This window comes from Musca vetustissima, unplaced genomic scaffold (assembly GCF_032173495.1).
Source record: "Musca vetustissima isolate MV318-11 ecotype Yass unplaced genomic scaffold, APGP_CSIRO_Mvet_v1 utg12661, whole genome shotgun sequence".
Classification (NCBI taxonomy): Eukaryota; Metazoa; Arthropoda; class Insecta; order Diptera; family Muscidae; genus Musca; species Musca vetustissima.
The window spans coordinates 251689-268213 of record NW_026879908.1 but is presented as its reverse complement, the minus strand read 5'-3'; the positions used below and the strand labels follow the sequence as shown (position 1 = coordinate 268213).

General features: G+C 33.4%; 2 protein-coding genes across 2 annotated transcripts; one reads left to right on the top strand and one right to left on the bottom strand.

Moving 5' to 3' along the window:
* Positions 1-2996: 2996 nt before the first annotated feature.
* LOC133325116 (uncharacterized) lies at positions 2997-3575 on the bottom strand. The gene has a single exon (XM_061533939.1). It carries the CDS (start codon positions 3573-3575, stop codon positions 2997-2999), a length of 579 nt encoding a protein of 192 aa, XP_061389923.1.
* Positions 3576-3892: 317 nt separating this feature from the next.
* On the top strand, positions 3893-8195 carry LOC133325115 (uncharacterized). The gene is made up of 4 exons (XM_061533938.1): positions 3893-4418; positions 4483-4677; positions 6255-7451; positions 7555-8195. The coding sequence occupies exons 1-4, from the start codon at positions 3893-3895 to the stop codon at positions 8193-8195; spliced, it is 2559 nt and encodes an 852-aa protein (XP_061389922.1).
* Positions 8196-16525: the final 8330 nt, after the last annotated feature.

The following is a 16525-nucleotide window of genomic DNA, read 5'->3' as shown; positions in this document are numbered from 1 at the left end:
AATATCATATCTTCCGCGATAGGAATACGATGTCACCGGCGATAATTTCTACCGCCTGGAAGATATTTTGGATATTTTCCCCTCCATAACAACAAACCTACCTTAATATCCAAGCATTTTTCACCGCCGACGTTTCTTCCGTATTTTTGGAACTAGCATCTTTTCCGCAAAGTTTTACAGCATACACTATAGATATATTGTTTAAACACAAGCGACAAATCATAATTTATTTTCGAAAATTTTACTTGTTATCCGGAAAATATAAAGAAATACGATTGTGTTTATATTCTTCTTCTTTTTAAGTATTCACATCAGAACGATAGCCATATGAATAAATTGGTGCATCTTCAATAGAATGGACAATACTTGACAAAGTTCTTCAACGGACATTTGAATTTATAAATTGTAAAAAACACTCAGGAAAAGACATAAATAAAAAAATGAATCAAATATTTATGATACCTTACACCACTTTGGATATATACAAAGGTTCTGTAACAAAAATTGGGAACTAATACTTTTTACGGGAACCTCCCATTTGTAGGTCTTCGGAGTTATAAACGGTATATACATTAGAACTTTTTACCGGGTTAACCTACTTTATGAGGATTTATTTGACATATATGCAAAGGAATTGACAATTGATACCCACTGGGTTAACGAAATCCGGTTAAATGTAAACGTAATAATACACAGGTTTTTTTATTCGTTTTATATAAGGTATATGTTTAATTAATATTGTTTAGGATTTAATGTTCAAAAAATATTTAAGATTGACCCTTTTTGTAGGAGGAACCAGAGGAGAGGGCAGACGGGTCCCGCGTTCGGGCTCGATCTAGGTTCAAATCGGGCATACCATTCGCCTAATATTGGATTTATAAATATTAAAAATGTGTGGGAGGTACCAGAAGGAGTGGACCAATTGGTCCTATGTTCAGACCTGATCTAGCCTTAATAAAGATAATATATTGTGCAAATTATGGTTCAAATCGGACATTTCGTTCTCCTGATACTGGTTTTATAAATATTAAACATTTTGACCCTTTGTGGGGGAGGTACCAGAAGAAGTGGATCAATGGGTTCCATCTTCATACTTGATCAAGGCTTGGTAAAAATAATAAGTTGTGGAAAGTTTGGTTTAAATCTGACTTTGAATTAGCCTCATACTGGATTTGTAAATATTGAAAATTTTGACCCTTGGTGTTGGAGGTATCAGAAGGAGTGGGCCAATGGATCCCATCTTCGGACTTGATCTAGGCTTGCTTAAAGTAATAGGTTGTGCAAAGTATGGTTCAAGTCTGACATTGAATTAGCCTGATATTGGATTTATAAATATTGAAAAATTTGAACCGCTGTGGGAGAGGTACAAGAAGGAGTGGACAAATGGGTTCCATTTTCATACTTGATCAAGGCTTGGTAAATATAATAGGTTGTGCAAAGTTTGCTTCAAATCGGACATCCCATTAGCCTGATATTGGATTTGTAAATATTGAAAATTTTGTGGGGGAGGTACCAAAAGGAGTTCACCATTGGGTCCCATCTTCCTACTTGGTCTAGGCTTGTTAAAGATAATAGGTTGTACAAAGTTTCGTTAAAATCGGATATTCCGTTTGAGTGTTATTATAAAATTAATTTTTAGCGCAATTTTGACCATTTTGAGGGGCAAGTACCAGAACGAGTGGACCGATATTCCCCCATATTCGAACTTAAACTAAGTTTGGAAGAAATATTAAGATGTGCAAAGTTTGGATGAAATCGATTATTCCCTTCGAGAGTTATCGTGCGCACCAGACTGATGGACAACGCACGGACAGACGGACATGGCTAAATCGACTCCAAATTTTCTGAAACGGATTTGGCCCAAAGAAACATGGGGTCTAAAACCGTTATTTCGGTGATGCACATTTTCACCGTATCAAAGTGTATATACCCTCATTAGCCATAAGGCTGAGGGTATAAAAAATCGAAAAATTTTAACCCTGTGGTACAATTACAATTTAACCCTGTAATACAATCTGCTAATGTAGATATTATGGACAAATTTCCCAGGCAGCAAATTGGTCTGTCTGTTTAATCCGAAATTTTGCACATCGTAATATTTGTTCCTAAATGAGGAATATCGGCACATTTCCTCTGGTACCATTCTCACGAAGTGTCAACATTTAAAAAATTCTTTGTCCCATATCAAGCGAATGGTCCAATTTGGTCCAAACAGCTGCACATCGTAGTATTTTACCAACTCATATTTATTTATTTATATATTTCATAGTGCCCAGTCTTTCGACCTTAAGGCTGTAAGCTACATTTCACAATTAAATATAAATTTTATCGTATTAAGCGGCTTAAATGTAAAAGGGAGGGATATTGAACTACTAAAGAATATTATACCGATTAAATTACAAAAAAAAGTTTTTATTATTATAGATTATGATTAAAAAATTTGATTAATTGGTCATAAGTCATAGTCATAAGACTACTCCAGTAGGAATGGAATGGAAAATTATTATATTTTATATATTTAATGAGTTGTGTTTTTATCTAAATAATTTGTATCACAAGAATAAAAAAAATTAAACATACATACGTACATTAAAAAATTTAATTGAATTTGAACTACTCCATATTTAAGTCCGACACAAAGGGTCAACATATTAAAAATAGCTAAATAAATAAAAATAAATTTTAAAAACACCAAACATATATTAAATCAGAGATTGGACAAAGACCGGCTATTTAATATAAATTTTAATTTAAAGGAAGTTTTTTTTCGTAAATTCTCTCCCGAAATCCGGCTATTTAATACAAAAAGATTTTTTTCTTCGATAATAAGCGATTTCGACTGCTTTTAGATTGTAAAAAGACTGTTATAAGCGATTTCGTCTGTATTCTGATAGTATTGAGATTGTTTAGATTTTCCTATTTTTCACAAATAAACACACATTTTTATAAGTATATTTTTCGTTTTTATTTATTTTTTTATTTTGTGCTTAGTTCGACTATTCCAAATAATTTGCATCATAGTTTTGCAGCTCCATTTTCAAACGCCAAAATCTATTCCAAAATCCTACATCTATAACATGTTGAGGTATCGACCAGAAAGACACTTTTGTATATTCACATATTGCCGGATATGTGCAATCATCACTGTCGTACAAATCCTCCCACACTAGGGTAAAGATTCCAAGTGACAGAAACCTCAGCCGATTTTGATTGATGGCCTCTTGCAGACGTCTTAAATATGCATCTGATTTGGGATTTTGTAATGAAGGGTGTACCATAATCATATTGTTGGTGGCCGTACGAAATTGCATATTGAAATCTTCTTCATCGGGATTCCGTTTGCCGAACAAATACATGGTATATCCAATGCCACCGTTGAACATAGCCTTCTTAGGCTTCTCAATACTTTCCTTGACCACTCCAACGGCTACATCTTTATAGTCGGTAAGCAAACTTTTCCAATAGTTTGTGAGTCGTTCCACAAATGTTCCCTTGAAACGTTCCGGTAAGCTGAATGTGTTGTCGATACGGGTGCGTACGCTGGCGATGCGGTTGGACAGGGAAAACAAACGCATGGTGAGGTTGATGATATTTTTATTTTCCTATTGCTATTTTAATTCATTAGTTATTACAAAAAAAGTAAGTGTACTGAGTGTTATCATATAACTCCCTGACCATTAAAAAACACACTACAGTGGTAAACATCTGTTTCGTGGTTCTTGTCATAATCAGCTGTTGTCCGCAGTTAGTGGTGTTAGTAGCGTATCGTATTTACGACATGTTCAATGTTTGGGCCACAGACATAAACAAACAAGCATGCGAGCGCTATAGATCTTTAACAGAGTGTTTTGTGTTTATTTTCGGCAGAGTATTGAAAAATTAGTAAATAAACATGCCGAAACGCTCATTACGATTCTATTTGGATACTCCAAAAAGCTGCTTACAGAAACTAAATCGTAAAAGAAAATCCACAACTGATGATTATCTACAAGTTAAGAATAATGAAACTGCCGAAGACCGTGAAGTTGATGAAGATGTTACCGGGGGAGATGAAATCCCTTCCAATGAACTTACTGATGCTGAATTTGAAGCCTCCTTGCGAAAGACCAAACAAATGCGTTGCATAAAATACAATCAAAATAATGAAATCGAAAGGCTGCTCCTACACAACGGATCCGGTCTATTCTATCACGTGGATCATAAAGATTTTCCAGCATTTAATGTTGGTCTGTGGCCACAGGAGGCTGACAATTCACTGAATAATTATCCATCATGTGCCTTCTCAATACCACGTCCGATATTCATTGCCGATACAATACAGGAAAATATAGATTTGTGTTGTCGTCGGCCCATGATTAGGGAGTTTCACAGAAGTCGTTTGTATAAAACAAGATCTGCCTACAATAATGCAATTAAGAGTAAGTTGTTTAATATTGGGTTGATAAATTATAAAAATGTAAATGGTTTACCTTTTAATTTTAGATAAAGTTGCTAGAAGTGATGAAAAAGTGGGTATATATCATACATCGGTGTTCGATTTGGCGGAAAGACTGCTGCTCGAACCAGATCCATATTTTCAAGCAAGTTATGATTATTATTACACTGGTGGTAATTTGTGTGTTAATTCCGAAACGGGCAATATTATTCATGCAACAGGATCAAATCTGCAGACAATTGGTAAGTATGATGGAAATTTTATGACAATTAAATATATGTAACGAAGGATGAGGGACACTCTTTTATAATTTGTGAATGTCATGTCTTTCGGGAGTAAATTTTACAAATATGCTGTCTTTCCCCAACTTTATTGATCTGTTCCCGTACTGCAAACATACCAAAGCAGAAGGAACACTTAGGTTTATTAAAAATAGAAAATGTGATACCTAATTTGCTTCTTACTCAAAAACTAGTAAATCTGTTCAAACTTTTGGTCTGTCCCCGTACTGCAAGAATTTATTTTTTTTAGATTTTTTTACTTTTTTCATTTGGGCAAATTTAGAGTCGTTTCCGTACAATGGGACAAATTTACGTAAAATGTAAAAAATTTACAGCTGCAATTTGCAATTTATTTAAATCTGCAACGATTTTCACGAAACTTATTTCAGTATGCTATGAGAAATTTCGTGCAAATCTAAATATATATTGACTTTAGTGCACCATTTACATTAAATCGGACTAAAGTATATAGGGGAGCTATATCTAAATCTGGTCCGATTTTCACGAAAATTTACACACACCATTCCATACTTAATTCAGTACGCTATGCCAAATTTCGTGCAAATCGAGAGATTGGTAGGGACTATATCTAAATCTGATCCGATATTCACGAAACTTAACTCAACTTAATTCATTACGATATGCCAAATTTCATGCAAATCGAAAGATATATAGGGACTTTGGTGCACCATTTACATAAAATCGGCGAAAATATATATGGGAGCTATATCTAAATCTGAAACGATTTTCCTCAACAGACGGACGGACATACATAAATCGACTCAGAAAGTTATTCTATGCATATTCTCAAAAGGAACCATGAGTCTATCTCGTTTCCTTTTGTCTGTTACAAACATATGCACAAAGACATAATGCCCTGTTCCACATGTGGTGAAGGCTATAATTATCAATATCAGTCCACTTTTTTCTCACCGATGTGGCTTAAAGGCTTCTTGAAGGCTGATTTAGAAATATACAGAAAATGATACATATTTGTCCATGTTTTGACATAGCCCCTACATATGGGTCTCACTCCATTCGGTATTGTAAAGATTTTAACCAAAAATTTTGAATAGAAAATCTTTTAGAATAAAAAACGTCTTTCCACAAGTTCAATATAGTTAAATTTTTAATATATGTATGCTGAAGATCTTACCCCACTTTGCTAACCTGAATTTGTGTACTTTGGTCCTCGTGTAAAAGCCCCAACATATTTAAGGAGTAATGAATGCACCCCACGAGATGGAGGGTATAAAAAGTTCGGCCAGGTCGAAATTAACGATGTTTTTACATGTTTTTGTAATAATTTATGATGGAACTTACAGAATTCGTGGAGCTATAGACTTCATATTATTTTTCAGATCTATTTTTTTTAAGAATAATATTTCATATAGTGAATTATCTTGTGCAAAAGCAAACTAAATGGAACAACAAGTTTCAAACGAGTTTTGCGTAAGCAAATAATCGAATCTCAGTTGTAGAGGATATTTTTTTCAGTTCTATTTTGTTAATAATTATATTTCCCTTCATAATTACAGAAGCAATGAAATACTGTAAATCTGAAGATGTGGTGGATGATGAAGCGAACTATTTACAATCTTTGGATAAATTGACAACAACAGAAAATTGCGAAATATTCGAGATACAACCAATGACAACACCAAATACACATCAACAAAATTGTTTCATAACACGACAGAAAAATTCAATTGCCATACATACACTACACGACGAGAGTAATCGATTGAAAATTGTAACACAATTTCGTACAAAATCTACACCGTTTATAAGTTTTACACAATCCGATCGTGATTACAATAAATTGCTGTTGACAACAATGAAACAACATGTTCGGCTGTATGATATTGGCAACAGCGAACCTGTATTGAGTGAATTATTTAAAATTGAATCGAAGGGATTTAACCCATCGTGGAACACAATAAAACCATGGCGTGAAAATACATTTTTATATGCCAATGAATATAAATTTTGTCTTATTGATATACGTACTCAGCCGGAGCAATGGTTAGCGGCTGCAACACATATTATCGAACATAATGCACTCTGTGATCACATATCTGCCATAAAGCCAAGTGAATTTAATAATCAATTTTATGTGGCAACAAATCATAAGCTGCATTGTCTCGATATACGATATATGAAACAATTTTCATTTAATGATCCCGAAGGTGTTATATGCCGTTGGTCACATCAGTTACATTATCCACCGCTGATGATAGATACGTATAGGGTGCGTAATAACGAATATATTGCATTGGCTTCACCAATAGCTGGCGATATGCATATCTGTCAATTGTCACGACAAAAGAACGAAGAGAAAATGGTAGTGACAACATCAAATCGTGTCCCAAAACATATTTTCAATTCGCCGTGTTTGCCCTATCAACCGCCAACATTAATTGAGGCATATGAACATGCCAGATTAGAGGGTTACTGCTTACAGCCGGAGGCTAACTTGAAAAATCGTTTGTTGGCATGTACCACCGGTATGAGTTTTTGTCATCCGTTGATGGAAGGAAATGAGGCCCCTCTGGGATCGTTATTAACCTCCACGTCTTTGGGTGATATATTCATACAAACATTGACGAAACGAGAAGGTGAAGAACCTGAATCAAGAGGCAATGAGGATAGTAATGAAGTTATGGCGGAATTTGCAAAAAAGTTGGCTAAGCAAAATCATATATTAAACTACACGGAAATTAAGAATATGAAAAGTGAGTATGTTTATCAAGAATATGACGAAGACAAGGGAGTCAATTTAAATATTTTTTGGGAATTGTATTAAAAAAATGTCAATCGTTCCCTTCTTCATTCCAGCTATGCGAAAAATATTCCTTTGCAAATATCTCAATACTCCCGCAAAACAGGATATCGATGCCATGGACGATAGTTTCAGTGAAAACGAACAGCCCGACGAACAAACTCAAACACCTCGCGTCGTGAAAAAGAAACGAAAACGTTTAAATTTAGGTCGATGGCAAAAATCATTTCGCACATTACATTCCTATAAAGACGCCTTGGTTTCAGACCTCTTATCTATATGGGATATTGATATGGAAGATGAAAAGGGTGATGTTAATTTGGAAAACTTACAAACTAATCTTCATGTAAAACCAGATCCCGAAAAGAAAGTTCAAAATTGGTTGGAAACCAATGTTACGCCAAATCCTGCACCTATGGTTGTTATACCAACATGCGATACATCTAGTATATCGCGACAAGATATTACAAATACTAAAGTGGAAACAGAAATTAGTATGATTTTCAATCAAACACAAGATACAATAGATTTTGATAATGTCATTCAATCAACACAAATTGGTGATGTGGCCAATATGACTGAAACATTTAATATGTCTAATATTGAAGAGACAACGTTAAATATAACCGCAAATTCATTGGATCGTTCCAACCAAAAGCCCAAAAAGAAAGCTAAGAAATACGTTAAAGGTTTCTAAAAGGCAAAACAATGAGATTACAAAGAAGTACATATTTAAATTATTTTTAAATTAAAAAGAATAATTAAGATAAATAATTATTAAATTTATAAATTTTATTTTAAATCATCATTTATATAATGATGATTTGCATATTTTTATTTTTTACTAATTTAAATTTTTTATAATTTTTTCCTTAATTTCTTAACTATTAGATAACATATTAAATAAAATTAATTTTTGTTTTCACTATTAAAAATTATAAAAATTTTCACATAGTATAAAAATTATATTTTATTATAAATAATTAAGAAAATAACTGGTAAGTTCTTTTTTTTTACAATCACGAATTTTTTAATTCATAATTTTATAACGAAATTATTATGTTATGTGGTATGTAACAAAAATAAAAATACGGACATTTAAACAAATTAAATTATGTTTTTTTTATTATATGAGATATTACGATGTGCAAAGTTTGGACGAAATCGGTTGCTCCCTTCGAGAGTTATCGTGGGCACCAGACGGCCAGACAGAAATACGGACATTTGTAAATCGACTCCAAATTGTCTAAAACTGATTTGGTTTAAAGAAACATAGGGTCTAAAACCAATATTTCGATGAGACACATTTTCACCGTATCAAAGTGTTCTTATATACCCTAAGTAGCCATAATGTGAGGGTATAAAAATATACAAGAAAGTCATCAGACGCCGAGTACACATTTTTTCTTAAATTGAATCATATAATTTGAATCTACACTGATTAAAGAATGTCTCTACAAAATTTCAAGTGAAAATCTCAAGAACTCTTGAAGATATAGCCGATTTATTGTGTCAGCATCAAGTGACGGCTGAAGGGCTTCTCAAACTTTAAACGCGTTTTTCTCTAAAAATTTTTTTGCGAATGGCGGGCACGATAACTCAAAAACTAATAATCCAATCGGTTCCAAATTTTGCAACGTTTCTCTGGGAGTGTATAGCTCTCGTATGAACTAGGATAAAGCCAATCGGTGAAGATCTTCCTTATTTTTTAACTTAATTTTTGGTAAAAAATCGGCGATTTTCCAAAAATAGTTTTTCAAAGGTCCACCATTTTGTTAATTTTAGAGCGAAGTCAATAATCCTAGTTCATACGAGAGCCAGGCATGTACTCTTTCTAACACCGTTGGAATTTTCGGATTTCGATGTTCCAGTGAGTGGGAGTGGGAGTTATCATGCCCGCCATAAAAAATAAGGACTTTTCTTTAATTACAAAAAACAACAACAAAACAATAACAAAATTGTTTTGTAAATTATTTTTCTTCTCTTTTAAATCTTCAATTATATATGTGCAAGGTTACAAACCTTAACAATCATTTGTATTCATTTACCAGCCCATTGAAAATCTTGAAAAATTAAAATCGAGAATGGGTGGGGTTCCCTTAAGAAAAAATAACCATGTACAGTTTTTTTTAGAAAAAATATTTTGCTTTTTAACAAAACTATTCATATCTTAGAATCTGACATCATTACGGATATTTTTATCACTAAATCCATTTTGAAATACCATAAAATTTTAGGGGTCATAAAAATCGGATTTCTCGATTAATATTTATACCCTTCACCACACTGTGGTACAGGGTATTATGTCTTTGTGCATATGTTTGTAACAGGTAAAAGGAATCGAGATAGACTTATGGTTCCTTTTGAGAATACGCATAGAATCACTTTCTGAGTCGATTTATGCATGTCCGTCCGTCCATGTATTTTTGTGAACAAAGTACAGGTCACATTTATCATCCGGATTGGATGAAATTTGGCACAGCTCATATATTTGGCTCATATATTTGTCCACCTCATGGTGGAGGGTATAAAAATCCTCCTTATTGTTAACACCTCTAATAGCCTTTAATATAATTGCCACCACTGCGTATGAGTTGTAATCAAACATAATCCATGTCACGTATACGACACCTTGAGTTCACGAATAAAATCATCAATCAACAGTTGGGCCATAAAGATATATTGCGTTTGTATTTGTATTGAACATAACAAAAATATCATCTAAAGTGTCCAAACTGTGTTTATTCGTGTGTATGATTTGACATGATGTATCCCATGTCAAAATCTATAATCAAATAAAAATCAGTTATTTGTCTCAAAGGAAGCTGCAGTAGCTGACACTTAAAGGAGGCAAAATGTTAAAAGGATAACTGACAATGTTACTGATAAACGCATATAAAGAGAGAAAGGAAAAGTGTTTAAATGTGCATTATTGTTGTTACAGTCTCTCTCCCACACATACACACACAAAAACTCTGTGTGTAGTCAATGAATTTTCATTGTTGTCCTTAACACTCACACTCCCCCACCATATGATTTTTGGTTTCAGTCTCGCTCTCTTTCTTTCGTTTGAACTTGATTCGTGGTTTTTAGTACAAATGAAATGCGACGATTTAGGACAACGAAATAAACGAAAGGAATTCATTCAGTCTCTACCTGTGCCATCAACAGTTTTATAACAGTCGTGTTGGTGAACGTTTGTGGTGTTCGGAATAACAATTCAATTGGAGGCAATATAACACACAAAAAGTGAAAATTCAAAAGAAGAAAATTCTTAAAAATATATTCACAAATTTGTGTTTAAATTTATTAATGAAGATATAATTATAAATAAAAATAATTATGGGCTATTTTGAAAAATAAAAAATAATTATTATTTATGAGAAAATCATAAAAGTAAATTGAAATTGAAAATAAAAGTGAAAATTATATATAGTTTGAAAAAGTGTTATGCAAAAATTCCGTCGCACCCCGCTCAACATATCTCGCCACAGAGTTACTAAACATTTCTTCCCACCTCCATACCCACACAGCAGCATCAATAACAACAACAGCAACAAAGAAGCCAGCATACTGAAAACAGTAGTTTTTGTCTGTTACACAGACACAGCCACACACACACACGCACACAAACAAATACGTACAACTAAAGCTTACGCTCAGGACAAAAGCGTACATCTTGTTTGTGCAGTTTCTGTTAATATCAAGATATTCGCCTACCTTTTCCATTTTCGGCAGGGATGATAAAAACGATAACTTCGTACTTTTTGGACATTTTCTCCAGTTAAGGATGTTATCTTAAAAACTATATATATGGATTAAATCATTTTCCAGGGAAGACTATTACTTGTTGTTAATTGACTGTATTTTTTGTTGCTTCTTAAAGAAAAAGATCCGGGTTTTAGGATATTTTCGTTAAAAAATATATAAATCAGTAAGGAAATTAGTAAAGTCTGACGGGACCGACTATATGATCCCCTTCACCACTATGGGCCATTAACATGAAATTGGATAAACTAAAATATCTGACCTTTATCTAAATGTGAACCGTCTTAGATCAATCCATAAACATGTCATTCGTTTGTTACAATGGGACAAAATTATGTAAATCGATTCAAAGCAAATATCAATCGGGCAGCCGTTGAATATTTGGTGCCCAATTATCTGTCGAAATATATATATATATATATATATATAGGCTATCTGAATCGATTCCAGAAAAACTTCAAAACACGTTGAGCTATACTGACTTCAGTACGTTGTCCAAAATTTTGGTGTCAATCGACCTAATTTGGGTCTTTGATGCACCATTTATTTAAAATCGGACGTATATATAACGCACATCATTGTAAACTTAATTCAGAACGCTGTGCCAAATTTCGTACAAATCGAAATATATATAGGGACTTCCGTCCACCATTAACATTAATTCGGAGGAAAATATATATGGGAGCTTTATCTAAATCTGAACCGATTTTTACGAAACTTATCATAAATCGGATCATAAATGGGACCTGTATTTTGTGCACAAAAATACGTGGACTGACAGACGGACAGACGATAGACTTGCATAAATCGACTCAGAAGGTGATTCTATGCATATTCTCAAAAGGAACTATGGGCCTATCTCGATTCCTTTAGCCAAACATATGCACATAGACATAATACCCTGTACCACAGTGTGTTGAAGGGTATAATGATTCTAGATTAGCACGACTAGGATTCGAACCTAAGCACCCATAGGTTCAGAGAAAATATGTGCCAGACTTCTTAGCGTTCTTGACCATCAAGACACTTCCGAAGATTGCTGTGTATACCATGGGAGGAATTGTAGGTGTGTGGATTAATTATCCATCGCCACAACAAAATCTGCTTTCACAGATGCAATTTGACATCAACTGCGATATAAACACAAGTTATCAACCTGATGAGCCGCTTAACCAACGGCGAAATGCGTCACATAATGGTGGGTTCTCTCCCTGGCGTTCCGTTTCATTTCGATCGAATCGAAAGAGAACAAATTGGCTTAAGTTTTTTTATTTAATTCGAATCTACACTATTTCAAGAATGTCCCTACAAAATTCCAAGTGAAAATCTCAAGAACTCTTGAAGATATAGTCAATTTATTGTGTCAGCATCAAGTGACGGCAAGAGTGTTTGTGGCCAAAAATAGGCGAAATTCAAAAAAAAAAAAAAAAAAGGTCCGCCATTTTGAGAGCCAAACATGTAACACCCTTGGAGTTTCCGGATTCCGATGTTCCAGTGAGGAGTTACCATGCCCGCCATAAAAAATAAAGTCTTTTCATTAATCACCAAAAACAACAACCAAACTTTGCAAATTATTTTTCTTCTCCTTCAATTTTCTTCAATTATATATGTGTAAAGTTACAAACCTTAACATGCATTGGTATTCATTTACAAGTCCAATGGAAATCTTGAAAATTTAAAATCGAGAAGGGGGGAGGTCCCCTTAAAATCATTCAATGATCATCGCCCTTACAGGCAAAACCCAAAGAAAAAAATAGTCCTCAGTGTCTTAAAAATTGTTTCTACGAAAAAATCCGTCCTCAGAGTCGAAGTATTTTTTCCATCGAAAAAATAGTCTTAATTTCTTGATTTTTAAAATTAGGTCTCAAGTACCAAGAATTGTAAAAATCATCCCTGTCATTAATCCATTACTACATTTGACATATATACTTCGTTTTTGCAACACCCACTACGAGTCCTTCCCTACATTCTTATCATTGCACGGCCTACATCACATTAATTTGTGTTGTGTGGTATTTCTCACGCTCATTCTCTTTTTATTTACATGATATTCTCTTTTTTGTACTAAAAGTCCATTCTGCTCTCGCTCTTTTCGTATAACAAAATAACATTGACGCGAATCTTGTTTGTATTTCTGATGTCCTCGTATCAGTGATTTGACAGCATTCCCCATCCCATGGTCCTGTGTGGCAGATGAACGAACAAAAAAAGAATACAGTGAAAGTGAAATTGTCCAGAATGCAATGATAAATGATGATAACAAACACATACATACACACGCAATAAACCACAAAAAATAGAGTGAAAACGAAAGTGCCAACAAATAAACAAAACAATGAGAAAATAATAAAAAAGAAAGAAACACACACACACGCACGTATTAAATACAAAATTGAAATGTTCGTGTCGATGTGTGCGAATTGAATGCTTTGTATATATGGCTATATTTCAGAGGACAACAGTGTAAGGACAATACGATCGCGCTCTTATAAAAAAATCCGCACACATGTTGTTGAAATAAAACATTTGCTGCTAATTTTTTTGTCAAACATATATGTGTCGCTGTATGTGTTTTTTGCTGCACTCACTCCTCGCTTTAACGTCGACTAACAGCCGAACAAAAATTACTTTGCTTTTATTTTTACACAGTTCACATTTAAGATGCCGTGTGTTATTATATAAGCTAAGTGGATAAGTGTGTATATATAATCACAATCAAATAATTAACAACAAATATTTAATGCAAAATTAATAAAATACTGAAATAACAAACATCCTTCGACTATCACAGGCACAGAAAACTCGCCCAACAAAAGGTATCACAAAATTGCTTTTAATTCATTCCTTTTTTTAATACATCCTTAATTGTGTGATTGTAATAAGAAAAAAATATGTCTATCACTATGTGTGTGTGTATGTCTACCAGCCTAAATTCACATTTATCCTTGATGTTCCTTCTTTTATTTCTAAAAATTCATTATACACACAGAAATAAACTTAAACGAAATTCTCTATGTCAAGTCTGTGTAAATTTCTGTTTTTTTTTATTGATTTCAATGTTAATGTGTTTTTCATCATCTCTTCTTCTTCTTGTTCTATTCCTTCGTTTATTTTTAGTTCGGTTATTATCCTTTGTTTGTTTATTTTGCATGCTTCTGTTTGTATTTTTAGTTTCAAATGAACCCCCAGCTCAACATTGACATTCTTCTGTGGGCCAATGTTACAAATACTTATTGGTTTGGTTTATACAATGACGTTAATGGAGGGGGGAATGGTAATGAAACAAATTTGTCCTTTCTCAACAAAAACTACAATGGGGCAGTGCCTGAATATATACATACATATATTTATATGTATTTATATGTTAATGAAAGTTCACACCCTGAAAACAAACCTAACATGGTTAGACAAACAATTAGCATTTTTATGTGTAACTTCTATTGTTGAAGGATTGAGAGAGGAGGAGGCTGTGTTTTCGTTAATATTGATAATTATGGAATATTTCCTATTTTATTGTTATGAAATCAATGATGTGAATATAAATATAGTTTTAGAAGAGGAGGAATATTTTATAAAAAACCAGTAAGGAAAATAGTAAAGTCGTACGGGGCTGGCTATATGATACCCTTCACCACTATGGGTGAATATGCTTCCTAACAGAAGGGCCATTAATATGAAATTGGATGGACTAAAATATGTGACATTTATCTAAAAGTGAACAAGCTTAGATCATTCCATAAACATGTCATTCGTTTGTTACAATGGGACAGAATTATGTAAATCGATTTAAAACAATTATCAATCGGTCACACATTTGATTATTTGAAGCCTAATTATCACTCGAACTCCAAAATGCAATTACGTCATTCTATGCTGAATTTTGTACGTTGTGAAAATATCTAAATCTGAACGGATTCCAGCAAAACTCGACACACGAGTGCGTTGTTCAAAATGTTAATCGGCCTAACTTTGGGTCTTTGGTGCACCGTTTATTTAAACTCGGACGAAAAAAATATATATATCAACACGCTATGACTTTGGTGCACCATTTACATTATATTGGACGAAAATATACGGAGGGGAAACGTTACACATATCATTCTAGACTCAATTCAGTACGTTATGCCAAATTTCGTGGAAATCGAAAGATATGGGGACTTTGGTGAACCATTTACATTAAATCGGGCGAATATATATTTATATATATATATATATATATATGGGAACAAAATCTAAATTTTAACCGATTTTCAAGAAATTTTACACACATCTTCAATTCAGTACGCTATGCCAAAATCGAATGATTTTCGGGGGATTTTGTGGACCATTTACCTAAAATCGGGCGAAACTTTATATTGGAGCTATATCTAAATCTGGACCGATTTTAAAGAAATTTTACACACATTATTCCAGAATGCATTCAGTACGCTACACCAAAATTCGTGTAAATCGGAAGATTTTCAGGGACTTTGGTGAACCATTTACCTAAAATTTGGCGAAACTATATATGGGAGCTATATCTAAATCTGAATAGATTTTCAAAAAAAAAAAAAAAAATAGCACAAGTCTAGTAAATTATGCCAAAATTCGGGCAAATCGAATGATTGTCAGGGTTTTTGGTGCACCATTTACCTAAAATCGGGCGAAACTATATTTGGGAGCTATATCTTTCACACATCATTGTAGACTTAATGCAGTATGCAATACCGAATTTCGTGCAAATCAAAAAATATATATAGGGACCTTAATGCACCATTTACATTAAATCGGACGAAAATATACAACTAACTCTGAACCGATTTTCAAAAATTTCAATAGGGTTCTTGGGACAAATAAATGAGCTGTACCAAATTTCATTCAAATCGGATTATAAATACGACCTGTACTTTGTTTACAATTTTCAACAGACGGACGGAAATGCATAAATCGACTCAGAAAGTGATTCTCTGCATATTCTCAAAAGGAACCATGGGTTTATCTAGATTCCTTTTGCCTGTAACAAAAATATACACAAACCACAGTGACGTACAGGGTATAAAATATACACTTGAAATGTCTATGTATTGTTGCACACTTAAATGTTATGACCAACTAACAAAACCCGTGATTCTTCCCAGCGCCATCTATTGTTTGGGTAGATCTCATGATGATATTGTTCGTATTGGATATATTTCAATGAAGTTGGTGTATAAATGGTAATTTAAAATTTTAGACTAGTCAAAATGAAATTCAATTTGTATATTTATTAAATATTTTTTT

Coding starts and splice junctions, on each gene's coding strand:
- LOC133325116 (XM_061533939.1), bottom strand. CDS start 3,575: ATGCGTTTGTTTTCCCTGTCCAACCGCATCGCCAGCGTACGCACCCGT.
- LOC133325115 (XM_061533938.1), top strand. CDS start 3,893: ATGCCGAAACGCTCATTACGATTCTATTTGGATACTCCAAAAAGCTGC. Junction 4,419..4,482: donor CTACAATAATGCAATTAAGA/GTAAGTTGTTTA, acceptor TTTTAATTTTAG/ATAAAGTTGCTAGAAGTGAT. Junction 4,678..6,254: donor ATCAAATCTGCAGACAATTG/GTAAGTATGATG, acceptor TCATAATTACAG/AAGCAATGAAATACTGTAAA.